Source organism: Struthio camelus, chromosome 26, assembly GCF_040807025.1.
Source record: "Struthio camelus isolate bStrCam1 chromosome 26, bStrCam1.hap1, whole genome shotgun sequence".
Classification (NCBI taxonomy): domain Eukaryota; kingdom Metazoa; phylum Chordata; class Aves; order Struthioniformes; family Struthionidae; genus Struthio; species Struthio camelus.
The window spans coordinates 3,758,117-3,781,412 of record NC_090967.1 but is presented as its reverse complement, the minus strand read 5'-3'; the positions used below and the strand labels follow the sequence as shown (position 1 = coordinate 3,781,412).

General features: G+C 42.7%; 1 protein-coding gene across 5 annotated transcripts; it reads left to right on the top strand.

Moving 5' to 3' along the window:
* The first annotated feature begins 451 nt into the window (after positions 1–451).
* NFILZ (NFIL3 like basic leucine zipper) lies at positions 452–22,172 on the top strand. Of its 5 annotated transcripts, XM_068920153.1 has the most exons (5): positions 452–530; positions 796–924; positions 14,559–14,718; positions 16,106–16,230; positions 17,941–22,172. In XM_068920153.1, the coding sequence occupies exon 5, from the start codon at positions 17,991–17,993 to the stop codon at positions 18,897–18,899; it is 909 nt and encodes a 302-aa protein (XP_068776254.1). In that variant the 5' UTR covers positions 452–530; positions 796–924; positions 14,559–14,718; positions 16,106–16,230; positions 17,941–17,990; the 3' UTR covers positions 18,900–22,172. The 5 variants fall into 5 exon arrangements, with proteins under 5 accessions (XP_068776254.1, XP_009665475.2, XP_068776255.1 ...); XM_009667180.2 differs by lacking the exon at positions 16,106–16,230; XM_068920155.1 differs by lacking the exons at positions 452–530; positions 796–924; positions 16,106–16,230 and adding exons at positions 2,543–2,587; positions 2,895–2,975.
* The last annotated feature ends 1,124 nt before the right edge of the window (positions 22,173–23,296 follow it).

The following is a 23,296-nucleotide window of genomic DNA, read 5'->3' as shown; positions in this document are numbered from 1 at the left end:
AAATGGCGGCTGCAGGAGCGCCACGGCTGGCCCGTGACGAGGGCCTGAGCCCCTTCTCCAGCAGCCAGGCTGGCAACGACCACCATAGGGGTGGGTGAAAAAACACTGCAGCTGGGAGAAGGTGGATAAACGGGTGAGGAGATGGGAGGCGGCTGGTGGGGACGTGGTGGAGCCAGAGTCCCGCCTGCCAGGAGCAGGGAGGGGCCGTGAGGTGCCTCGGGGCAGTGGGAAACCTGATTTGTTTGGGCTCCTCCGGACCTATTTGTGATTTATCTCACTGCATCTATCAGGAACATCGCTTTGCCTTCCTTCTCTCTCTCTCTCTCTATATATATGTATATAAAACCTCAGCTCTCCTTCTGCCCAGCCATTCACGCCTCTCACTGTTTCTCTTTCTCCCTCCCGCCGTGTTTATAAAGCACGCATCGCTTCGGTTCCTGAGTGACTCAACCCCGACACCGGTTTTTTAAAACTTGAGGCTTGGAAGGGAGGCCACCCGCTCGCCGCCTCAGCTGCCGGCTGTTTTCAGGGTAAACGCTAACGGGAAGCTCTGAGAAAACTAGAAAGCAGCTGCGTCGTCGTCGCTGGCGGGGCCCACCTCACCCTGGAGCAAAGCCGCTTGCCCTGTCACCGGCTCTTGGCTCTTACGTAATTGCGGCATGACTCCCGCTTTCCGAAGATCTGGTTATGCCAAAAAAAAAAAAGGTGGAGGGGGTGTCCAAAAAAAAAAAAAGGGAAAAAAAAAGCAACCAAGAAAAAGTCCTCACTCACCCACTGACATGTTTCTCTGGACAGGATCGAGCAGGTGGGGTGGCAGCGTCAGGCAGAAGAGGAGTTCATCTTCCCCCGCTCGCCCTCACCAGGCGGCTCTGGCACCAGGAGCTGATGCCTGCTGACTCCCCGTGGCTGCGTTGGTCCCCGAAGGTAAGTCCGTGACAGCTCGGTGTCAGTAGATTAATAGCATAGGGGCTTTTTTGGTGGTTGTGGGGCTAAGCAGCAGCAAAAGCACTGCCAGGAAACCATTTCAGGGCTCGTCCCTGGCCCCCTACCAGCTTTCCTGGGACATGGGAGACTTTCAAAGCAAAAATTCCTGTTATTTTTTCCTTCTGTGTTTCCTTCTGTAATCTCTCCGTGAACGTTATGCTTCCCTGCCCCTGGATTTACCTCTTTCCCTAAACTCCTGACATTTAACCCTGCTCCCCGCCATGCCTCCCAGCACACAGACACACCTGCGTGCGTACACAGGTGTGTGCACGTGCCCTCACCATCTTGCACTGCCTCATATCTCGCTCCTTAATTTTGCTTCCCATCCGTAGTGATGGAGGAGATTGTATTTTTTGAGTTTGTTGTATGCTTCTGCCATGTTTGTAGCAGCGGGACCTTCTCGGTGCCTGCTCTGTCCTGCTTGTCGGTCTTGGCTCGCTCTCCGGCTAGTGCCAGGAGCGCCATCATTCACGTGCTTGCGCCTGGCTGGCTGTGGGACTAAGGAAGAGTTTATTTCCTGCAGCGGGCACGCTTTCTGTCATTTCTAGAGCATCACTTGGCATCTCTCTGGGCGCAGCCAGCGCAGCAGTAGTGTGTGATGATAAGGCAGTGCATTTAAGGTGCTGGATTTGCAGCTCCAACAAGAGGAGTCTGCCGTACCTCTGCAGAGCAGCCCTGTAGAAATGTGGCTTCGTCATGGGGCGGCCTCCTGCCAGCGACCCTTATGCTGGCAGATGGACCCAGCTCTGGGCTGAGGGAGCCGTTTGCATGCCCAGGCTTAAGCCCAGCTTGCTGAGACTGCGAGGCAGGGAGAGGCAGTTGGCCTCAGTTACACCAGTGGTTATTACGGAGTGTATATTTGTCAATGCCAAGCAAAAGCTCCTGTCACGGAGGTCCCTTATGGTAACAGCATTTGCTCCACTCTGTGATTTAACCAGGACAAGTTCTGCTGTGAACTTCCTAAGCTAGAGAGCCTGCACTGAAAGCACAACCTGTTTTTCTTCTACCTGGTTTGTATGAGCTTAAAACCTTTTGCTTCCCTCTCCCTGTCTCCTCATCCTCTTCTCCTCCCTTTAAAATCCTCCTATGACACTGCTGGCCAGTTTTTCAAAATGCTTGAGGCCCCAGCTGCAAACCCTGTTCTGAAAACCTCATCCTTTATTTCAAAGCCAGTGTGAAAACAGAATATTTGAAAATTGGATTTCTCTTTGCTTACTCCATACAGGCAGATGCTGATGTATATATGTCCTTCCCTATGTCCCTTATGACAGTAGAAGCACAGAGACAGGGGATACAAAATTTGAATGATCCAGGCATTGAACACTTGTCACAAATTACCAGCGCCATGCAGTGCTGCTTGTTTCTTTCTGTCATTGCTCAGCTTATAATGTGTTTCTTCAGTTCACAAAGCTTCTGGGGGCAAGCCTTTTCCTCTCTTGCTTTGAAAAAGCCTTTGCATCTCGTTTCGAAGACAGGGGAGGAGTTGCTGTCATTTCCCCCTGTCCTCCTCAGACTTCTCCCTCTGAAACAAGTTTGAGAGAGAAAGAAAAAGAGAACACTATTGTGAAGGCACTCAGGGGATTTGTATAAAGGCAGGTGTCAGGTAATATACCTTTATTCTACTTGGAGGGAGGTGTAAATTATTGTGTGTTATTTCTGAAGCTTGTGGTGAGGTACTTTTGCTTTTGAATTCTCAGGCTGACAACTGTCATGAGATTTTCATGCAAAGAACGAGACTATTTAATCCATCTTTTTCTGCCCAGGATTCGTGCTCTCTCTTTATTGCTGCAGCAAAACAATGACTTTCACAGTGAAGAAATTAAAACATAAAATATTTTAATTAGATTAATTACAGGGTGTGATAAATATTATAGTCATGAACGTAAAGTGTTCACAAACCTCCATTTCAGAGGCAGCCTTTGGGGTTAGAAGCACTTTAAAATCACACAGAAATCTGCATCCACGGCTTGAACCCTTACTGTCTTATGTCTGTAAGTATAAAGCCAAAGGCTGTGCCTTGAAACCACTTTTCCTACTGGCTCTCAGTGAACTGCAAAATGCTACAGTTCCTCTCCTGCAGGCAAAAATGACCTGGAGTTTCTTCTTATCGTTGTTTACCATTAGCTAAATGGCAAAGGGATTGGGAATGTATTGTCAATAGGCCTTTAGAAGTACTCCTAAAGAAATGTCCTACTATCTTAGAGCAGTCATTCCAGCCGTCCCATCCCTCCACTGGGTGCCAACGCTGGGGCAACTTGTATATCCCTTGTCACAAAAAAATCATGGCAGACTCAGACCCGTAATATCTTTCAGATAGTTGTAATAGCAATAGACCTTTCTTTGCTGTTTGCCTAATGTTAGAACAAATATTCTTGGTATGCTTTACAGTCATCCTAAGTATTATGTAGTAGAGAAAACTTCAGAGAGAAAAGCTGATATGCAAAAGAAAATGAAACTGCTCTTCTGAATTCTGTGGAATTAACCAAATTTCCCCTTCTACATAAGCAGTAAGATTGTAGATTTAAAATGCAACTTAATGAAACAGTGTGTATTTGTTGAAAGAGCTGGTGATTCGAATATATGACAGAGATACATATCTGTCTGAATGTTGCAAATCTGCCAAACCTCAATATGCCATTTGTAATTGCTTGGTTATTTATATAAGCAACATAAAATCCAGCTGAAGCTACAGAATCTTGCTATTGCTAGCAGGCACACAGTAATAGTAAATTAATATCAAATGCATGCTAAAAATACTTTTCCAAGATTTATAGTGAAATTCTTTTCAGAAGTGTTCTATCATGAAATAAATAAATGAAAAACTGGAGAAGGAAGTAAGTTTCCTGTCCCATTTACTGACTTTTGATGACACTGGCGTGGACTTACTTAGCCAAAAAGTAAAAAGATGCTTTTCTTCCTTAAAAGTCCAATTTGCAAAATCTCCTTGATTTTAAGAGTTCAGCGGGGCGTGTTGACTAGATTTACGAAAGGATTAAAAAGCACTGGTTCTAATGTTTTCTTCTTTTCTTTTATAGTTCATGCTATTGTCTCTTACACTTTTGATAATGTCTGTTCCTCTTTTCCGCTGATCCTTGCACCTTGTACTCCAGCAAAGTCTGCATGGACTTACCTCCGTTCCCACTTGGCTCTGGGATTTCTTGAATCATAACACAATTCAACCTTCCAGTTCACCAGATTCAGAAGGCTCGTTAATTTCCTGTGAGATTTAGATGCCTATATCTCTAAATATTTTAAAAAAATATGTTGTAACCCAAGATTGTTACCACTACAGTCCTACGTCCCATTTCTTCTCACTGAAAGTTTGGCTTCTGAATTTCATAGGTCATTTCTGAAAATGGGAGCAAAATTGCTTTAATTGCTATTGCAAGTTGTATTTTTTGTCATTACAGATATTAGGAAGCAGATTGGTCTAGCAGAAGCCACCGGTTCTGAAGCGTACTCTTTATTTTTGCAAATTTAAATTAACATATTCTATACGATAATGTGCATCATTATTGTTTGACAATGTAATAAGAACTACAAAGGCAGGAGAGAAAATCTGCCCTTGGATATTTGTAGACTTCACAAATTACAGCTGGGTGAATTTTTTGAAACATACTACAATTCAAAAAACCAATGACATATTAGTGACCCCCAAACTGTTCTGTTTCACTAGAAAATAATTTCACTAAAAAGTGGAAGCTGTTTCTAGGAAAAGTCAAAATCCTTCTAAACAAGTTCTACTTTGAATTTACCAAAACAAAATGTTGTGCATTTTCACTTCAAGATGGTGTTTTCATGTTGAAATTAATCAATTCTTTAAGAGAGAAAAGCGATTAGTCATCTTGAAACATTTAATTTCAGATAAAAACAAAATGCTTTCTCTTGACTTCATAGAAACAGGTTTTCAGATGTTCGGTTCAGCCATGGAAAGAGCACCGCATGCAGCTCTGTTGTAGGATGTTTCAATGTGAGCTGCAATCTTGCATCTGACAAGGGAATTCAGGTATATATTTAACTAGACAGAGGGACAGTAGTCATCTAGACAGTGTAATGAGATCAAACTGCAACTTCAGTCTGCAGAACACAGATTTGTGTATTTATAACATTCCCAGCAAAAAATGGTTTCTTCTGCTCTGTATAGCTGAACCCTCTAACAGCAGAATTTGGACCTGGGATGCAAGTTTGTGTCTCATATTGAAGGGTAATGATGATGGCTGAGATTTTGTGCTCCAAGTCTATGTGGCTTTTGTCTCAAAAATTGTCCCCAGCATGTTTACTAATGTACCATGCAAAAATGAGTGTATTATGAGTATATAGACTGAAGCAGTATAAAGTGCAAATTTTCAGTTTGTTGCATTCTTTCTGGTTGGGCTGGGGAGGCAGAGGGGGAAATGAAACTTTGGATGAAGGATTCTGGTCTTTGTATGTAATTGTAGCTGAAACTTTCAAGTATCCATAATCCAAAACCATTCCATATATGAGGTGTGGACATTTTAAACAGGGTAATATCAAAACTGATTAGTAGCCAGCATTGCTTTTGATTGTTCAAGATTTAAAGGGAATGTGACTGGAAATAACTGAGTAGGCAGAAATCTGCCCATTATATTATAAGGTGGATCTATCCCAGTAGTGTAGACTGTGAATAATGTACTGAAGGCAGGCGATGAGCATACTCGAAAGTTGTGTGAGGAAGACAGTTATTATTACATGCCGGTTATCACAAGTCTAGCATCTCTGCTTACCAGAAAATAATATCACAATAATTAGCAATAGGAAGACTTCTGTGCCCGTGTTAGTGCAATCATCTGCAGAGACTGGGCAGTATTTCAGAAAAGAATAATGCATCTAAGCACTGACATTTCTCCTTGCCAAACTTAAGAGGCTTCATTTAAAAAGACCCCTTTTTAAACTCATGCATTCTTTGAGGTGCGTCCGGAAAGCAGTCTCATAATAAAGAGACTCCAAATCATGAGCTGTTCTAAGAAAACATTCGGCTCTAACTTAAAAGGATGCCTTTTTTGCAACATGTTTTTAAGAATTTCAGAATTGGTTCCAAAATCAAGTGGTGTTGAGAGGTAAAATCAGAATGTGAAGAGGTTTTGTTTTTGTTATTTTTGTATTGAAGGGAAGCTTTCTATCTGCCTTTGTGTATTTGAGACTCCAGGGTGTTACAATTTTAGTCCTTTGTTTGCATCCAAACATGTTTTCCTGTAACTGAAAGCTGAGATTTCTACCTAATGAAGTGACTTCAGTTCTCAGCGGCTTTCAAGAGAACACCAAATATTATGAAAGTCATATTAACTGGCGACTTTCAGCATTTTTCACATGAATGACTATAAAACAGCAGTCCATCGGCAAGGAAGGACCTAAGGAACTGGCCTTCTCATTGTGGTTCCTGGCCTGATTTTTTGCACTGAAATACAAGCCTTCAGAGCACAATCCAGTTTGTGCTCTTTACCCTTTCTCCTTGGATTTTCTCTCACAGTTTCCACTGGCTGCAGGAATGTTCTCCACATCCTGGCTAGGTGATTGTTTTGACATGGGTTGTATACTGAGCTACCATGTTCCACCGTCAATGTGGCTGTGGCGACTGTGGGAGGTGAAGTGTTCCCTGAATTTCAGTGTCCAGGGGGGCTAGGACTGCTCCCATGCTCCTGGGAATCTTTGAGAAAGAAAGAGCTCCTGGCAAGAGAAAAAGCTTCGGGGAGTAAACTGAAGTGTGTCTGGTTGAAATCTGTGCAAAGGCTACAGCTTCCTCCTTTTTCCAACTTGTGCAGTAAGTCTGAGCAAGTGTAATTCACAGCAGAATTTAGCTTTGCGTTTTGAGAAGGAAGGAGATCTTTCTCTCTTTTCTCGTGCGGTCGAGCAATTTAACGTAAAATTCCTGCTGCTTACATCTACTGAAATTGTACCATGTGTATTAATATTGCAAGGGATGGAGGAGATCGTTCACTCTCTATTGCTGATTTCTGTAAAAAAAACCATTATATCCTGGCTTCTGATTTCTGCTGGTCTGGCAGAAATCTGGATTGAGTTGTGCAGCGTTGGAGGAGGGACTCCAGATTTGACTCCAGTGTGGTTTCAGTTAAAATCCAAGTCCTAATTTAGATCCTTATTTTCTCTTCCAATGATTATAAAAAGAAACGGCAGCAATCAGTTTTAGGCTGGGAAAATTATTTCTAGGACTGGACTATGTGAGTTTACACACAAACATTTGCATTTCAGTCACCCAGAAATATGTATTGTGAATCTGATTAAGTGCTGATAAAGACTCATTTGCTTTGGAGCCAGAGACACTCAATGAGTTGGGACTGAAATGAAGAGTTTCATCTTTAGTACAAGTGGGTTTGTCACCAATTCTGTGTATTATAGAAACTCAGGCAGAAAGTGGCCAATGCATGACTCTGCCTTGCAAAATCTTCAAAAGTTTCATTTATTTCCTGTGATAACAGAGTGAAAGGGAAACCTCTGACAGAAAATCTTGATATTAACAATTAATGAATGAGAGATGCGATCACGCTCCGTAGTGGGTGCCCTTCACACACGCTTATGAGGGGAGGAGGCCCAGCAGGACGAGCCATTACGGACAGCTTATTTCCTTTAAAAAGAGAAAGAAAAGCTTTCAGAGTGCATCAGTTCCTTTGACAGGACTCCTGCAGAAGAACACAAGAATGGGAGCACTCCTACCAGAAAATAATGAGAAAGGCACCATGCATAGAAATTTGCGCTCATGGATATGCTCCACTCCTGATCTGCTCCTTACTTCTAGATATCTTAGGGAAAATGGCTTCTATTTTATGAGCATCAGTTTCTCGTTCTGAAACAAAAGGGTAAGCGATGAGAAGAGTTTAATTTAGGACCTGCAATAAGTTCAATAACGGGATGCTGTGATCAGTCCTACATACTGGAGGTGCTCATGCTGCAGCTAGGAGCAGGGAAGGGGACTGATGCCTTTCGTTTGCCCACTTAAAGCAAAATCATTTTTTATGCCTGGAGTATGGATGGCAGCACTGCTGGGTTAGCAAAACCCCATGGAGCTCTACTGGCTACCTGTGTTGCTACAGCTCAGCAGCAGATGGGGGGCCTCATATGGTTTTCTAAAATCAGGAATATTTTATAATGTGCGATGAGCAGGAGGATGAGGGATCAGGCAGGTCTTGAACGTTTCATTGGCTGGGCAAAGTATTTGGCTTGGTTGTTTCGGAACACGTACTTGAAAAGATGAAGGAAGGATTCAGGAACATCAGCTGTGGGAGGCTGCTTTCTTTCCTGGTGGCTGGAGTTTGGTGAAGAATGTAGTTTAGAAAAGGTGTGGGAGGGTCCTTGTTTTTAGCAGGCTTTGTTCTGCTTTTCCTTTTAAACTGTTGTTATGAACTCTCTGACAATGTGATCTTTGCAGCTTGTAGAGAGTGGAGGGCTCTTTCATTAGGAAATGATTCCACCCAGTTTTTAAAATAGGGATTCCACCCAGTTTTTAAAATAGGGATTTCATGTCTCCTTGAGACTTGCTAATCACTGGTGATCACACCTAAGAAAGGTTAGAAATGTGTCAAATTCCTTCCTATTGGTTCTTGACTTCCGATTGCCAAGACTGAAAGCCACCGACTTGCTAAAATCAATGACAGCCCTACTAAAGTCAGCATCGCTTAGGCATCATGGACGTCACAGCCTTCAATGACGTTCTTGCTCTATGACGCGAAAGGGGCTTACTGTGTAGACTGCATCTCATTTCTTCTTCACAACGAGGCATTACTGTCACATCTGGGATAACCTTCAGATAATGACGAGCTTATCTTCGTGAATCAGTCTTCACTTTTAAAGAAACCGTTGCAACAGCAGTTTTTGTCAGCTTCAGTATGAAGCAGATGGAATTTTCCATCCCTCTGGGTAGGCAGAGAGAGGCAGACAGCATCTGCAGGTCTGCACGTACCGAGAGCAGCAGACAATGAACGAGCATTTGCTTGTTTGACCGTAACCAACCGTATTAGCATCTGGGCTAATTCTGTTCTCCCATTAATCATGTGAGTGAAGGCCTAAGGATTTGCACAAACCTATGCCTGAATTGCACCATGGCAAACGCAGCCACACTTTGGCAGTTCCTGTTAGCACAAAAGGCCAAAAGCTGACACTTACAATAAGTGAATGCACACACAAGTTAGCAGGTTCATATCTCTCACCTACAGTGCTACGTACAATAATATTTTTGTGTTATTTATGGCTTTTCTATAAGCCATGTGACACAAATCTGATACAATTTGAGGTCTGGTCCTGCAAATCCTTAGCTTGTCCTTATTCGCAGGCATAGTTTTGTTTCCTTAAATGGGGAATGGAGCAGCACTCACAGTCCATAAATATTCAGAACCCTGTTGCAAGCTTGCCTTCTTGTCCTAAATCCTTTTAACCCCAGCCCTTTTACACTGCACAAGGTGTTACAGCTTTACAAAACACAGTGCTCTGTACTATGATAGCGCTGGAGCGTGCGCTCAGTAAAGCAGTTATGTTGGTAGAAGCAATCTGGCTGCGGTAGCATAGTCTAATTGATCTTGTCAAGGGTGGCATGAATTAGCTTGGGGGAGCTCCAGTCTATCTCAGCAAGGTTGTGCCTAAATGAAATAGCTCAGGTATCTCTGTGCTACACTGCGTTGTACAGTGTAGAAATGACAAGAGAGAAGGGACTTTAAAAGGACACAATTCAGTTATTCATGCTTTGTTTGTTCTCAGAGCAGAGGCCACCTGTAGGTGCTGAAACTGGAAGAACAACATGACTAAAAATATCCTGGTAAAAAATATCAAAACCAATACTCATAGAGTTGTATCCAGTCCATTTTTCAGGCAGTCTGCTTTCCAAAGAAGATTTCAGTAATCATAAAAAAAAATCAGCGAAGATGAGCCAACAAATATCTAAGAATTTCATTGCTTTAGGTCTTCTGCTGAAACACTTGAGTTTCAGAACACAGTATTTCAGAATTCAACTAAGCTATCCCAGCCAAGTATGATTTACTGCAAAATCAATATTTTCCACTCAAAAGTATGGAATAAAGCAAGGGGGAAAAAAAAGGACTTTCATTAAAATCTTTTCCTAGAGGAAAAAAAAGTGCATTTCTGGGGCATATTGAGCCTTTGTTTTGAAAGTAGGTTTCTCGGGCGCAGAGGTAAGTTGCACGGAGCAAATGCTATGAAGTACTGTTACTCTGCACCAGCACAGACTGGAGGATTTGCCGACTATGAGCTGCAAAACTCTAGTTTGCAAAGAAAGAATCATCAGTAACATTTGAGGTTTTAAGAATCAGTACATTTCCAGTCTTGTGGTCCTTTGTAGATCCAGAGTAAAATTCAGAGGTTGGTTGTTCCAAGCAGAGTCATACCTGAGCTAGTTTTGAGGCTGGTTACAGTAAGCAATGCAGCTTTAGTGGTGTGGCCTTTGGCCACAAGTACTGAGGAGCTGAAAAAAAGCTTATACGGCTTAAGCTGCAGACAGTTCTGTGGCAGGTAGTTTGGTAAGCTTGGGTAGGTTTGTATGGGTCAAAGTCCTACATCTCAAGACCAAAATACAAAATTATGATTCTGCCAAGCCCCTAAAAAGCAACCTGTTGTAGTTAAGCTCCAGAAGCAATGATTTAATCTCCATGAGCCTAGAATTTTAGTTCTCCTGAAAGTTCAAAATATCCTTTGGACTCCAAATCTGTAGAGAAGAGTTTAATTTTCAAGAGTGTAGCATCTGTGGCTGGGGCCAGGTTTCAAAAGCTGCCCACACCAGAGAATCCTTACTAGGTCTTAAGAGTCTGATTTTCAAACAAATGCCTAATTGAGTGCAAACCTTCAGTGGAGCCAGACTTTTTTAAAACCTGGCCTGTTGGTGAAAATGCTCAATTTTGAAAATCTGTCTGTAAAGGCATTGCAGTACATTGACAGAGTTGCAGCAACATTTGACATTGTGAGCCAACAATCATTTGTGTTGCTGCAAAATAGACGCACGGCAGCTTTGTGACTTTGGCATGTTCTAGTTGTTTCTGAGTCAATTTTGCTTTGAATGTGAGTTTAAAGCTTCACCAGCACGAACGATTCTTCCATGAGTAGCAATCGTAGAAGTAGTTGTCTTGGAGCTCGGGAATACACATCATGAGGTTGTGATCTGTTTTCCCCTTTTCTGTCTGCTTCACTCGATAGACCATGCTGTCTCCCACTGAAACATGAAAAGTGAATAATACCTGTCCCTCAATATCAACTATTAACCACTACATTAGTATGAATGTGAAATAATCAGGAACATGAGTAATTAGAATGGTATCCTTTTATCTTAAATAGGCAGAGTGTTTAGAGTACTGTGAGATACTACCAAACCACAGACTTTTTTTCTTATTACTAAAGTTAACAAGCAGTAGAGAAGTATGAAACTGTTTTACTAATGTTGTGCTTATAATTTTGTGCAGTGTGTCTACAGGATGGTGTTCCTGGCAGAAGTTTTCAGAGGTTTCTCTTGTAAATCATGCCATGCTCACTGAGGCCTGTTTATTATCTCATTTTATCAGTGCAAGTTCTGAATAACTCCTGTGGGTTAGATACTGATGTACCAGAGTGACTCGAGATTAACAACTGAGTTCTGATTTAATCGCAGCTGGTGTAACTGAAGAGGGAAAAAATGGACAACTATCATCTGATTTATACTGACATAAGGCAAGAGTAGCTTCGGCAAAGTCTGTGCCTGTTTGAACTTTTAAATCCCAAATTCTGTTCCCATTTTCACTAAGGTAAAGTTGTTTGTTTAAAGATATACTTAAAATCAAATATACACTATGTGCTTAAATGTGTCCATGTCATGGGAAAGGACATCAATATTACAACAAATCAAACCATTTGAGATTATCCTGTGCTAGGCTTTGTTGTTGTTGTTGTAAAAAATAGATTTTCACTTCAGGATATAGAAAAGAAGTCTCTAGCCTGGAGAAGATATACTAAGTCACTATATGCAATGAGGGACTTCTAAATTACATTGATTCTTCCTATTTAATGTAAATATATGTAGATTTATGCTTGGCTTCTGATTCTTGTTCTTGACTAAGAATACCCCTCCCAGCTCCTTTTTTCAAAGGAGATTTCAAGCGTAGAAATATTATCAGTGGTTGCACATGTGAATTTGTGATATAATAGGGGGAAATAAACAGAAATGCAAAGATTTAAGAAAAACTTTGCAACTTATGCAAAGTGAAGTCATACTGAGTAGTAGTAAAATTTAGATTCATATATTGAAAATGAATAAATTGAAAAGAAAAAATACAGGTATTCCTTATATTAAAATGATAGAACTTTGTATGTAATTCTATTCACCCTCTGTTCTCATTCAAAGAAAAGATGACACCACAACTGTGGTTCAGTTCTACAACCTTTATAACCCACTCACTGGAAATTTATTTAATACCCAAAGTCAACCAGTATTTTAGGATGTAAGAACAGTCATACTGAGTCATCTCAAACTTCTACCTGGCTTGATCTTTTTTCTATGACAATAGCCTCTAACAGGACAGTCAGGAGGGGGGCATAAGAAACAGGGTGTCTATGAAATAATTATTTTCTTTTTATAGCAATCTGCAATTGCATCCTGTTCATCTTGTTTAATAGCCCTCGGTCGTCCTGTGTGCCATAAATTTGTGTAATCTTTTTTTGATCCCACTTCTACTTTTGGTGGCTACAGTATCCTGTGGCAACAAATTCCAGATTTTAATTATATGACGTATAAAGATGTTTCCCTTTTGTTACTGTGAAATACTGAGAACACCAGTGTGTGTTCTTTGTTCTTGAGAAATAATGAGTGATCATTTCTTTGTACAGAAATAGTTTTTTATATCTATGACTCTTCTGGGTTGCCCTTCACAGCTCTGGGAAAAAGAATGAAGTAATTTGAGAGGGGAGGTCCTGACTTTTGATCACAGAAAAGTGAGATTTACCAGCTGTTTTATGAGGCAGTATGTTTTGTTTTTAAAAAGCGTATATCATCTTGTAGATCTGCAGTGAATCAGTTCCTGCTAGATGTAAGTTTTTGCTGGAGAGCTTTGTACAACCTGCTGAAAAATATAATTAATCAGAGTTTGCTCTGATACGCTGCTCAGCGTGGAGGTAAGAGGAAGAAGGGGAGATAGGTCTGAACCAAACCTCTAAAGCCTGAGCCCCAATGTGGCATTCTATTAGTGGAAGAAAGGCAATTTTATCAGAAATGAGGATCTTGTGACCAGACAGAGTATATATAGGAAAACCTCAATCAAATGCACCCTCATTTTCACAGAGGCATAAATGCTTTAAGTGTATGCATTACACTGAGACATTGCACAATCAGTTCTTCACAACCAGAAGCATCCCTTGCGGAGATCCAAAAGATCCCATACAGGCTGAAGGGATAATTGAGATATTTAACCGTGGAGTCAAATCTTTGCCAAGTTCATCAACTTTTCTGTCCTTGGACAGCAGCATAACTACTTAGATATAGTGTAGAGGTAGTAAGGATATAGTTTTTAATGCATGTTTTTGTGTATGTAACAGTGCAGTGGTTATAGGAAAAACGTGGCTTTCCTATCTGTCTGAGCAGACAGACAGAGAGTGGAAAAGTTCAAAGGCTGCTCTCTCCAGATAGGCATGGCTTCAGAAAGATGCTGTATGTGAACGGAGCTAACAGCAGTAGTGCAAATAAGAGGTGGAAATTGAAGGGCTATCATTATTTTACAACATTTTTTGTGCTTTTTCTTCCAGTCGGGATGCAGATAAAACAGCATGTGGCTGATGTTCTGGCAAGACTTACATGTAGCAGAATCTCACTAGTAATTGTCTTCCATATTTATAGCAGCAGAAACAATAGGTACCAAGATATCTTCGGAAATGTTGGTTGCAAAATGCACTCGACCAAAATGCTTCTACCGTATTTACTAATATTAATGTTTCCACTTGTCCTCATGGGTTCAAGTAGTGTGACATCTGGTGCACTTGAATTGCTAGAGTCTGCACTCATGGAGAGCCTCCCAAGATGAATGTCACATGGGTATATGTGAGACTTTGTGGCTGCAGATATAAATAACAGGTAGAGTTTAGGCTCTGTGGCCTCAAACAATGCTTTTGCTAGCTAAAATTTCATCCCTTGCCCTTAAAAGGCCAGATCCTGCCTCCGATTAGTACTTCCTCTGCCTCCCACTTCTCCTACCACCTGCCCCAGACCTTCCCCGCCCCCCTCCCCCCCCCCAGCAAGTGCTACTGTGCCCTCTGTCCAGCCTGACTCCTGCCTCTTCCCTAGCCTCAACACTCCCTTTGCATGATTTCACATCCCATCTGCTTCAATCCTGGCACCCCTGATTTGGGGTCCTAAGAAAACTCCCACATTGACACAGTGAGTTAAAGTGTGAGGGGTTAAACTAATGTGAAAAGCGTTAAACAAATGAGCTGGAATGAGTATGCTGGAAGGAAGAGTTCAGGTTGGTTGTGACTTTTTCTGTCCTGTCTCACGCTTACTCTGGGTCCCTTTCATTTCAATGTTTCACAGCTATGTTGGACCATGAGTGTTGGTTACAGTAACCTTAAACTTCCTCTTATAGGATCACCTTATGACAGGCATCGGAGCAAGAGAAGGACAAGGAGAAAACAAACTACATTCCCTAATGCGAGTGATGAGTTTACGCAGTGAAAGAGCCACCTGTTGATCTTTGACTCATTCAACAAAGAAGTCACGTCAAATACTAACCTGAAAAATTCCTGGTAAGTGATTAAACCCCGAAACAATAGCATATTTCTGCATCTTGATGCTGTCAGAAACCACAGGCATCCTCAGTGATGTTCTCCCTTTGATGCTTTGAGATCAGAAGTAATTTTGATCGAAAACTGGAGGAATTACCCCAAACATATTAATGCTAAAGGAGATTCTTTTGTTTTGGTTGTTAGTTACCCTCAGAACCTTTGCACACTGCTTAAGATCTCAAAGAGTTATGGCTAAATTAAAATAAATACTTTGCAGATGTATTTAATTACAAAATCACACTAATTTGCACAGAGATTGCTTTCATGGTACTTGTCCCGATTTAAACTGGTCATACTGAGCAAATTCTGATAGCAGAGATGTGGTTTTGTCTATTTTGCAAGTCTGCACTGTGCAAAGATCACCACCTCCCAATACTAAAGGTCTCCAAATCTATGCCTGCAAGCAACAAAATAGTTAATCAAATAGCATCTATAGAAGGCAAGCATTTTTAGGCTAGGAAAGGCTTTGTGCATTACTTGATTTTTCAAAATCCACTAGTGATTTTTAATGCCTCCTTTGTTGGGTACTAGGTAGATACCTTAAAAAGTGATACGATTTTCATAAAGCACTATGCAAGAAAGTGAAGAGAGCACGCTGCTTTCAAAATTTTGTCTTTTGCATGATTTCTGAAGCTAGATTCCTAAGAAATGGCTAATCACTCCTGGAAAACCAGACTATTCAAATGTGGTCTTTTACACGAAAATTGGAAAGGGAAAAACACCAGAAATTTTCCCCAAAAAATTTCAGAAACAAATTCTAAGCAGACAATGTTTACGAATTATGTTTTCCATAGATATGTGAGCTCTTTTCACTAGTGTTGGTGTGAATACTTGTGAAAAACAGGTGGAGTGCCCAAACACTGCTATTTATCATTTCTCTCTCTAAAGGTCCTTTATTGAACTTGTCCTCTTCTGTGTGCAGGGGGATGTACAGTACCTGCCTAAAGAGATATCAGGCTTTGAGGAATGAATGGTTTTGAATTAGGTATTGTCATTTCCTTGTAGCTGGTTTTCTGTCAGCAAGAAAAGAGCAAATCATGTGACTCATAATTAATTGATTTAGCAAGAATGTGAGCTGATCAGTCATGCTGATCATTAGCTGTATTGATTTTCAGAAAGGCTGTCCAGACTTTCTAAAGTAATTGGACTTCTTGCTTCACCTGAGACTCTGAATATGGCCATGTAATTTGATTACTAACTAGGTCTTTGTTTGAAAGTCAAAAATGCCAAAATTGAATGTTTCTGGCTAAAAACTGAAAAAGGCTAGGCTTTTGAGTGTTGTGTTGGTTTTTTTTTTTCCCTTGAGTTTTGGCAATTTTCAAATAGAAAATTTTTTTCTTGGGAGAAGGGGCACATTCTCAGCTGAAAATGTCAGCCAGCCCTCCTTCCTGCAGCGCTCTGACCAGCTCTACCAGGAACCTTGCTGATGTTCTGCCCATGACTCAGAAAAGCACTTTGCAATTCTATAAACAGGTACTATTATTATTCTAGCTACTTGACGTGGCAGAGCACTGCCATGCATGTATTGCAGGGCTAGTGAAGTGTATTGTAACCCGCAAGGAAGCGTGGAGGGCTCTTTGACAATTATTTGTGCATTGGTCTTGTGGGTCACGTGGGTAACAGTGGGTAATAGTCACGTAGTCATGAGGCTACAATGAAGGGCCTTGTGTAAGGGCTGTGGGGATGGAAATGTGGCAAATACCCAAGCTTCAGTGCATTAATTACCAAACAAAGTGAAACAATCATGCTGCTCTTTGCCATTTTGGGCTAGTCCTGTAGACGTAACAGCTCATCAGGCTCAGCCCCGGCTGCTCCCTCTGACCTGGCTTTCTGCTAGAAGGGACCTAGGTCCTGAACAGTATCTAAATGGAATATTTCTGAGTTGGATCCTTCCTCTACTCCTTCCATACCCATACTGGAGGGCTGTCGTAACAAACTGTCTCCCCTTGACTCTGCGAAGTAGTTTCCCAAATCTTAAGTTATTGACTCACAAGATGTGACTTACCTCACCTCAGGTGCCTGCAAGGTATGTGTCTAAATCTGAATTAGTCCCTGTGGGCTCTCAGAATTAGGCCTTCTGGACAGTAGTCCAGAGATTTCAGTTGACCAAATGTAAGCCCATACTTCAGGTTGAGAAATATTCCATACTAAATTCCCTTAGCAGGTCTCAGTGGGGTTTAGAGGGAGTCTGAGGTGACCAGATGAAGTGCTTACTTTATAGACATTGATGCTTAATCAGAGCAGTCCCTCTCAGACTGCCTGAAGGCAGGAGGCCTTATTTGGTTTTCCTGGAAGATGCCAATGCTACAAGAAACTCATAGCTTAGGTAGGGATGTCTGCCATGATAATTGCTTGCAGTAGTCCTGTGATTTCTATATTAATTTAATTCACAGCTTGTATATTTACAGTATCATTTGTCTTTCATGCTATCTTTACCATGGTCATTATCTTCACATGGTTAGTTCTTTTCTAGCTGTGCTGGTACTTACTGCCACACTGATGCCATGCATATACAGGAAAGTACTTTGCACACTTCTGGATGGCACTTTCATAGAGCTCATCCACATCTGCTCACAGACCTATCAAAATCACAGTGCTCATCAAAACCAGCTTACCAGACTGAGACCTGGAGTTTTGAGGGAAAATGAGACTGAGCAGGGATGCAGTAGGTCTTTGTTCCTGCTTCAGCTGCTAAGGCATGTGACTTTGAGGTAAATCAGTTCTCCTCCCTGTGCCTGCCTTATCTGTAATATAGGGGCAATGAGGCTTATTTCCTTTGTAAGGCAGTTTGAGATCAGTGGGAGATAAGTAGTATGCAAGATCAATTTTTGTTTTCCTGATTGAATTCATTTAGGCAAAATGTTTATTTGTTTATTGATCCAGTAAAAATATCCTTTCTTTCCCTGCTCAATCATACGTATTTTTGGGGCACCCCATGATTCACTTTGCAGACACTGGTGAGATGGAAGTGCATTGATATGCTGACAGTATATTTTGAAGTAATGGCTTCAAAACAATAGAAATAACTGAGGGAAACCATCCTCAGATTACTTGCTTGTATAGTACTCGTCTTAGTGTTCCTGGGTGTGAATGCAACACAGATAAAACAATGCCATGGCTATATTAATGTATTCATTGTTATTAATTAATAAGACCTTTAGTGGTAACGGTTTTATATTTTAGTTCTGCCATCCGAGGTTCCCACTGGCAGAACGCAAGGTGCATTGGCGACCATGGAAAACTTTATGGCACCACTGAGCACTGTCAGCGAGCTTGGGCTTCAGCACAGCAAGGCTAAGTTCCTCCACAACAAGGTGAGTGGGCCCTCCCGGCGCAAGCGGGAGTTCATGCCGGATGAGAAGAAGGACAACATGTACTGGGAAAAGAGGCGCAAGAACAATGAGGCAGCCAAGCGCTCACGGGAGAAGAGGCGTCTTAATGACTTCGCCATGGAGACCCAGCTGGCTGCTCTCAGTGAGGAGAATGCCATCCTCAGGACAGAGCTGCTGTCCCTGAAACTGCGTTTTGGGCTCATCAGCCCGGACACCAGCACCCATCAGGGCTGCTCTGTCCAGGACTTGCTGGGAATTTATTTCAGAGGACACAAAGTGCCCCCCTCGTTTCCCGAGGCAGAGTCCTTTGCTAGGGATTCCTGCTTCTTCAGGACAAACAGCTTTGTGCCGAAGGTGCTGGAGCCAGCTGACTTTTCATGCAAAAGCTTTGGCCCTTCCAAAAATATCCTCAGCCATGACTCACAGCAGGCTCCCATGGGCACCCAGGGTGACCTTAGCCTTCACCAGTCGAAAAGGCTTGATTCAGCATTCAGAGCCACAGTTTGCTCTCCTTTCCTCAATTACCACTGCCCAGACAAATATGCCTACCATTTCTCCTTGTCAGACAGCGCCTGCTTCTTGTCCCCTTTCCCCAGCCTAACTGAGGTGAGCAAAGGAAGCACTAGAACGGTCTCGGATGAAGACGATGAGCAGCAAGTGCCCAAAATTTCTCCCCTACCCCTACACAGCCTGTCCTGCTCTTCAGAAGACCACCCAAAGGGCCGAAGCTATTCTGCTCTGCCTCACAAACTCCGGATTAAGACCAAAACCCTAAGCAGCTGGGAGGAGGGCGGCTTGGACTCCCACTGACATGGCAGAAGACTGGCCCGCTCTGGGAGGCCAGCGCTAGACCTTCCAAAGACATGAGGGGTTTGGAAGGAGGGAATGAAAGGGAAATATCTTAGGCTTCAAAGTGGGAAGTAATTTTCTCTGTTTTGTGTAAATGATTGATAGGAGGTTTATAGGACTGGGCTGCATCACTACAGCATGATTGCATTTGATGCCCTGCATTATCTGTGATGCTCCATTTGTCATAGGAGACCTGCCAGATCCCTTGGTCACTGTGTCAGTAAGTCTCAGTTTCACCCTGCTCACACACCAAACTAAAGTGTAAAAGGACCAAAGGCAGGAAGAGGCTAAGACAGTGGTGCTGGTAGCCATAGCATGTAATACAGTAGTGGCTCCACCCCTCAACTACAGGTGCTTGGTGTGGCAACCATTTTAATTCCCTTTCTTTTGTTTCTTTTTTTTTTTTTCACTTTCATCCTCTTAAATGGGGTTTGTTTTACAGTTGAAACTATTGATGGAAACAGCTTCAAAGACCTTCTCACCCCAGCTGTCAGGAGCAAGAAAAGGTAGAGTGATAAAAAGGCAGTAGATTTACACTGGCATAATATATAAGGCATTTTTCAGAAATGATATTTCCATATTTGGAAATTGCCTTTATAAAACATTCTCTCACCTTTAGCTGAGTTGGCCAGAACATTTCCTTATTTTGCAATGAATTATTTCTAAAATTTAAAAAAAGATGATTTTTAACAGAATTGTCAATAAACTTAATAGAAAGCATTTCAACATTTTAGATTTTTTAAAAATGACTTTTAAAATTATTTAGCCAGCTTAAAATACAAGTGAGCATCTTAGTTAACATATGGCTGCATACATTAATCAGAGTAAAATGTGACTGGCAGTATTGGACTCACAGTTGGATGTACTCATTGACTATCTGTATTTATGACACTGTCCAAGTCTAAGAGGCTAAACTGGAGAGCTGGCCCTGAAAGTTTCTCTTGAGTTTCAGTGCCTGGCATATTTGCAGCACTCAGAAATAATAGAGGAAGATAATACTAATGACTGGCTTTTGCATCCGTGCTGACACAGAGTGTGTAGCATCACTGAACGAGCCGCAGATACGGAGCAAAATGGACTGGACTTTCCAAAAAACAGGAAAGGCTACATCGCTGCTTCAGAGATCTTTGGGACATGGAGGAACTGGTCTGCATCCCTATATGAAGGAGCTAGGAGACTGAGAAAGTGTCAGGTACCCAGGGCACGAGGGGTGTCCCTTTAAGGGGAAATATCAGAGAGGGCTTGCATGTGAGCAACACCTGGAGACAGTGGTTCAGAGTCATCTTTGTTTATATCTTATACTGTTGTGCCCAAACAGAGAAGTTTCCTGATGCACCTCCTGTCCCAAGGACAGAGCTGCTTGCTTTAATTATTACTTAACAATTCACTCAGTGCTGTGCTGTCTGTGAATGGTCTCTAACATCTGCATCTCTTGGACTGAAGTTCCTGCTGGAGGAGGATGGCTCTCCAGCCTGGGGCACTGCTTAGCAATCGCAGCCAGCCTTTAGAAGCGCACACAGCAAGGATAACGCTTCCATCTCGCTCACCGCCCTCAGGCTTCACATGTGTCATCTGGGTTGTGGGAATTGCTCCCTCACCAACAAATTATACAGTGAGATGCATTAGGAAGCATCTGCAAACTAGTTGCCCCTAGTCCTTTTTGGAAGCCTGCTCTCAGGCTTGGGCAAAGTGGTGTTCTGCTCCTGTGTGGTGCTTCCTGCGGGACATTCTGCCCCTTCGCCAGACATTCAAGGAGTGTCCATGCTGAGATATTTCTAGCACTGTGTCAGCGTTAGATTTAACTATTCCAGGTCACAGAGGTGTCAGTTCGGCCTCTCCGGAAACTGCTCTGTTCCAGATCGCCAGAGTTTTGTTTGTTTATTAGCTAACACCTTCTGGCTCAGCCCCTAAAGGCTTTTAAAGCATTTTGCTCCCTTTTTTACCTGTGTACATACTGCAAATAGCATATGTATTCCTCAGGGTACCTGCACAGCCACTTTGCTTGTCCTTCCTGCCTTCCTACTGCTTAGCCTTTGGGAAAGTCTGCACTGCAGCAGTGGCAGTGAGTATGGAGTAAGTTAGATATAGCTGAAGTATTTTAACCCAGCCAACCTGAGACCGCCGGCGATGTAGCACAGAGCTCAGTGCAGGACAGCCTGGCATCTTGAGCAGGTTCTGCTGCTATAGCTTTGTTAAGCTTAAAACTAGCTTAGCGTCAATGAGCAGAAGCTTCTTTAAGGACGTTAAGACCTCCTTTACTCCGTTCCTCAGCCTCCACATTTTATGAGCCACACGGGGTCTGCTGTCTGCACTCGGATGTGGACTCGCTTCATGGACTTAGGATCTAGGTCTGGATTTTGAGCGCACAAATTGCTGTCGAATGCGTAGCTCCAGGGTACAGGTGGTGCTGTGTGGAAGCAGGGGGAGAAAGTGAAAACTAGGAAAGTGTAAAATTCATGTTTAGATGTCCAGTACTGACCACTGGGCTTGCGTGCTCCCCTCAGTTTCTTGATCTTGCTTTCTCCCAGTACACGCTTAAAGGACACTCTGCTGTACCTTAGTGCTGAATTCTGCAGGATGTGCCACGTCTACAAGGCAGATGAGCTTGGTGATTCATTTGCTTTACGAAGCAGAAGCCAAAGAGAGTCCTCAGGGATGTGTTCCAGGTATATCTGTAACTTCTTGTCCTCAGTTTTCTTTTTCTACCTCTTCCACATTTTGTCTTGTTTCCTAAGGAAATGAGGCTAATGCAGTTTTGTGTTTCTGTGTCAGTCTGTCATTCCTAAACATTTTTTTTTTGACTTGATGGACAAATATAGTCCAGTCTGATGGAAGAGAAGAGATTCAAAGAGAATAAGTAACTTCAGATTGCTTGAAAATAGGTGGCTGGGGCAAAGGAGGCCAATCTATCGTATCCCTACTGATAGAAAAGCTGCAGTGCCTGCCCAGCCCTACTAGAAATTGGGGGAATACCGTGGGGAAAACATAATAGGGAAAACATAGGGAAATCAGGTGAATAACACAGGTTTTGCAGAACAAGGACAGTTGTCAGGGATATTTTTCCAGAAAGGATTTTATTGATAACAAATAAATGCACCAATAATAAGACAGTGTAAAAGGATAAACAGCACTGCCTGATGTGGGTTATAATCCTCACATCTTAGCTCGGTTTGGAAAAAGAATGCCCTTAATATGAATTGTATGGAGGGAGAACTGCACTGTGCTGTAAGGTGTATCAACGTGTTGTGCCTAATAAAACTCTATTTCAAAAAATGGCCTGTTGGAATTGTATTGGCACCAAGTTTGCTTTCTGAGGAGTGACCAGTGTGATAAATATATCCCCTGGAGATAAGGCCTGCTCACAAAGGGAACAAGGGGCTTTGAAGAAGGGCAAGGATTAAACAGCATCCCGCACTGAGCTGCGGCACAATGGGGGCAGCGCTGATGTACTTATGGAGATGAAGGGAAACCAGAGTGCTGCAACCATCTTCAGGTGTGAAACTTGACACAGTGATGCTTGCAGATTAAAAGAAACCGCAAGTGTGTCGATTTCCTGTGCTATTCCCCGCCGTCCTCTCTTCCCCTCTGAACAGGTAGAGACAGCCCATAGCAATAAGAAGGCTTAGAAATTGTTTTGCTAGAAAAAAATCACCTCTGCCCTATGACTGCCCTTCCCAAGCATCACTGGGAAGACCCTTCCAGGACCTTGCTCTGGCTTTCTGCCTGTTGCAAGCATTTCAGGATGCAACAAGCTGTAAACAAACGAGTTGGGGGTACCAGCAGCAATCTAGCCTGATGACAGAGCTTGGTGTAGACTAGCTCACTCTGCTATTTAGGATGAGTTTTGCAGCACAGGCCAAGCTCAGCACTAGCAGGGAGGAAGTAGCCCCAGCACTGCGCTGCAGACGGTCCCTAGCAGAGCAAGCCCCGAGCTGTTTAACCCTGCAGGTGCCAAGAGCCGGGATTTTTCACAGGGAGCAGACATGCTTCATCTGAAGAGTATTAAGAAATGAGTAACACTTCCTGTTTATTGTCTCCCTGCTGGTGCATGAGCTGGGGGCTGAGCCTGGAGTTGGGGTTAACGGCAGTATAATGGTGGGAAGGGTGGGACAGCAGGAAGACCAAGCAGGAGAGGATGAAAAGGTGTGAGTTAAGCCAGCCCTGTTCCCACACCTAATTTTATCTCACACCTCCTTGTGCTCCTCTCTCAACTATTTCTCTTTTTCCAGGTTTAGCTTTTCCTCCCCGCCGGGGCTGCGTACCTGGCTTAGGACGTGTGGGAGGAGATGCAGACAGGGAGGGTATTTCCACTACGCTTGTATCTCTGCCTGTACTGCCTTGTCCTTGAGAGAGTTTCC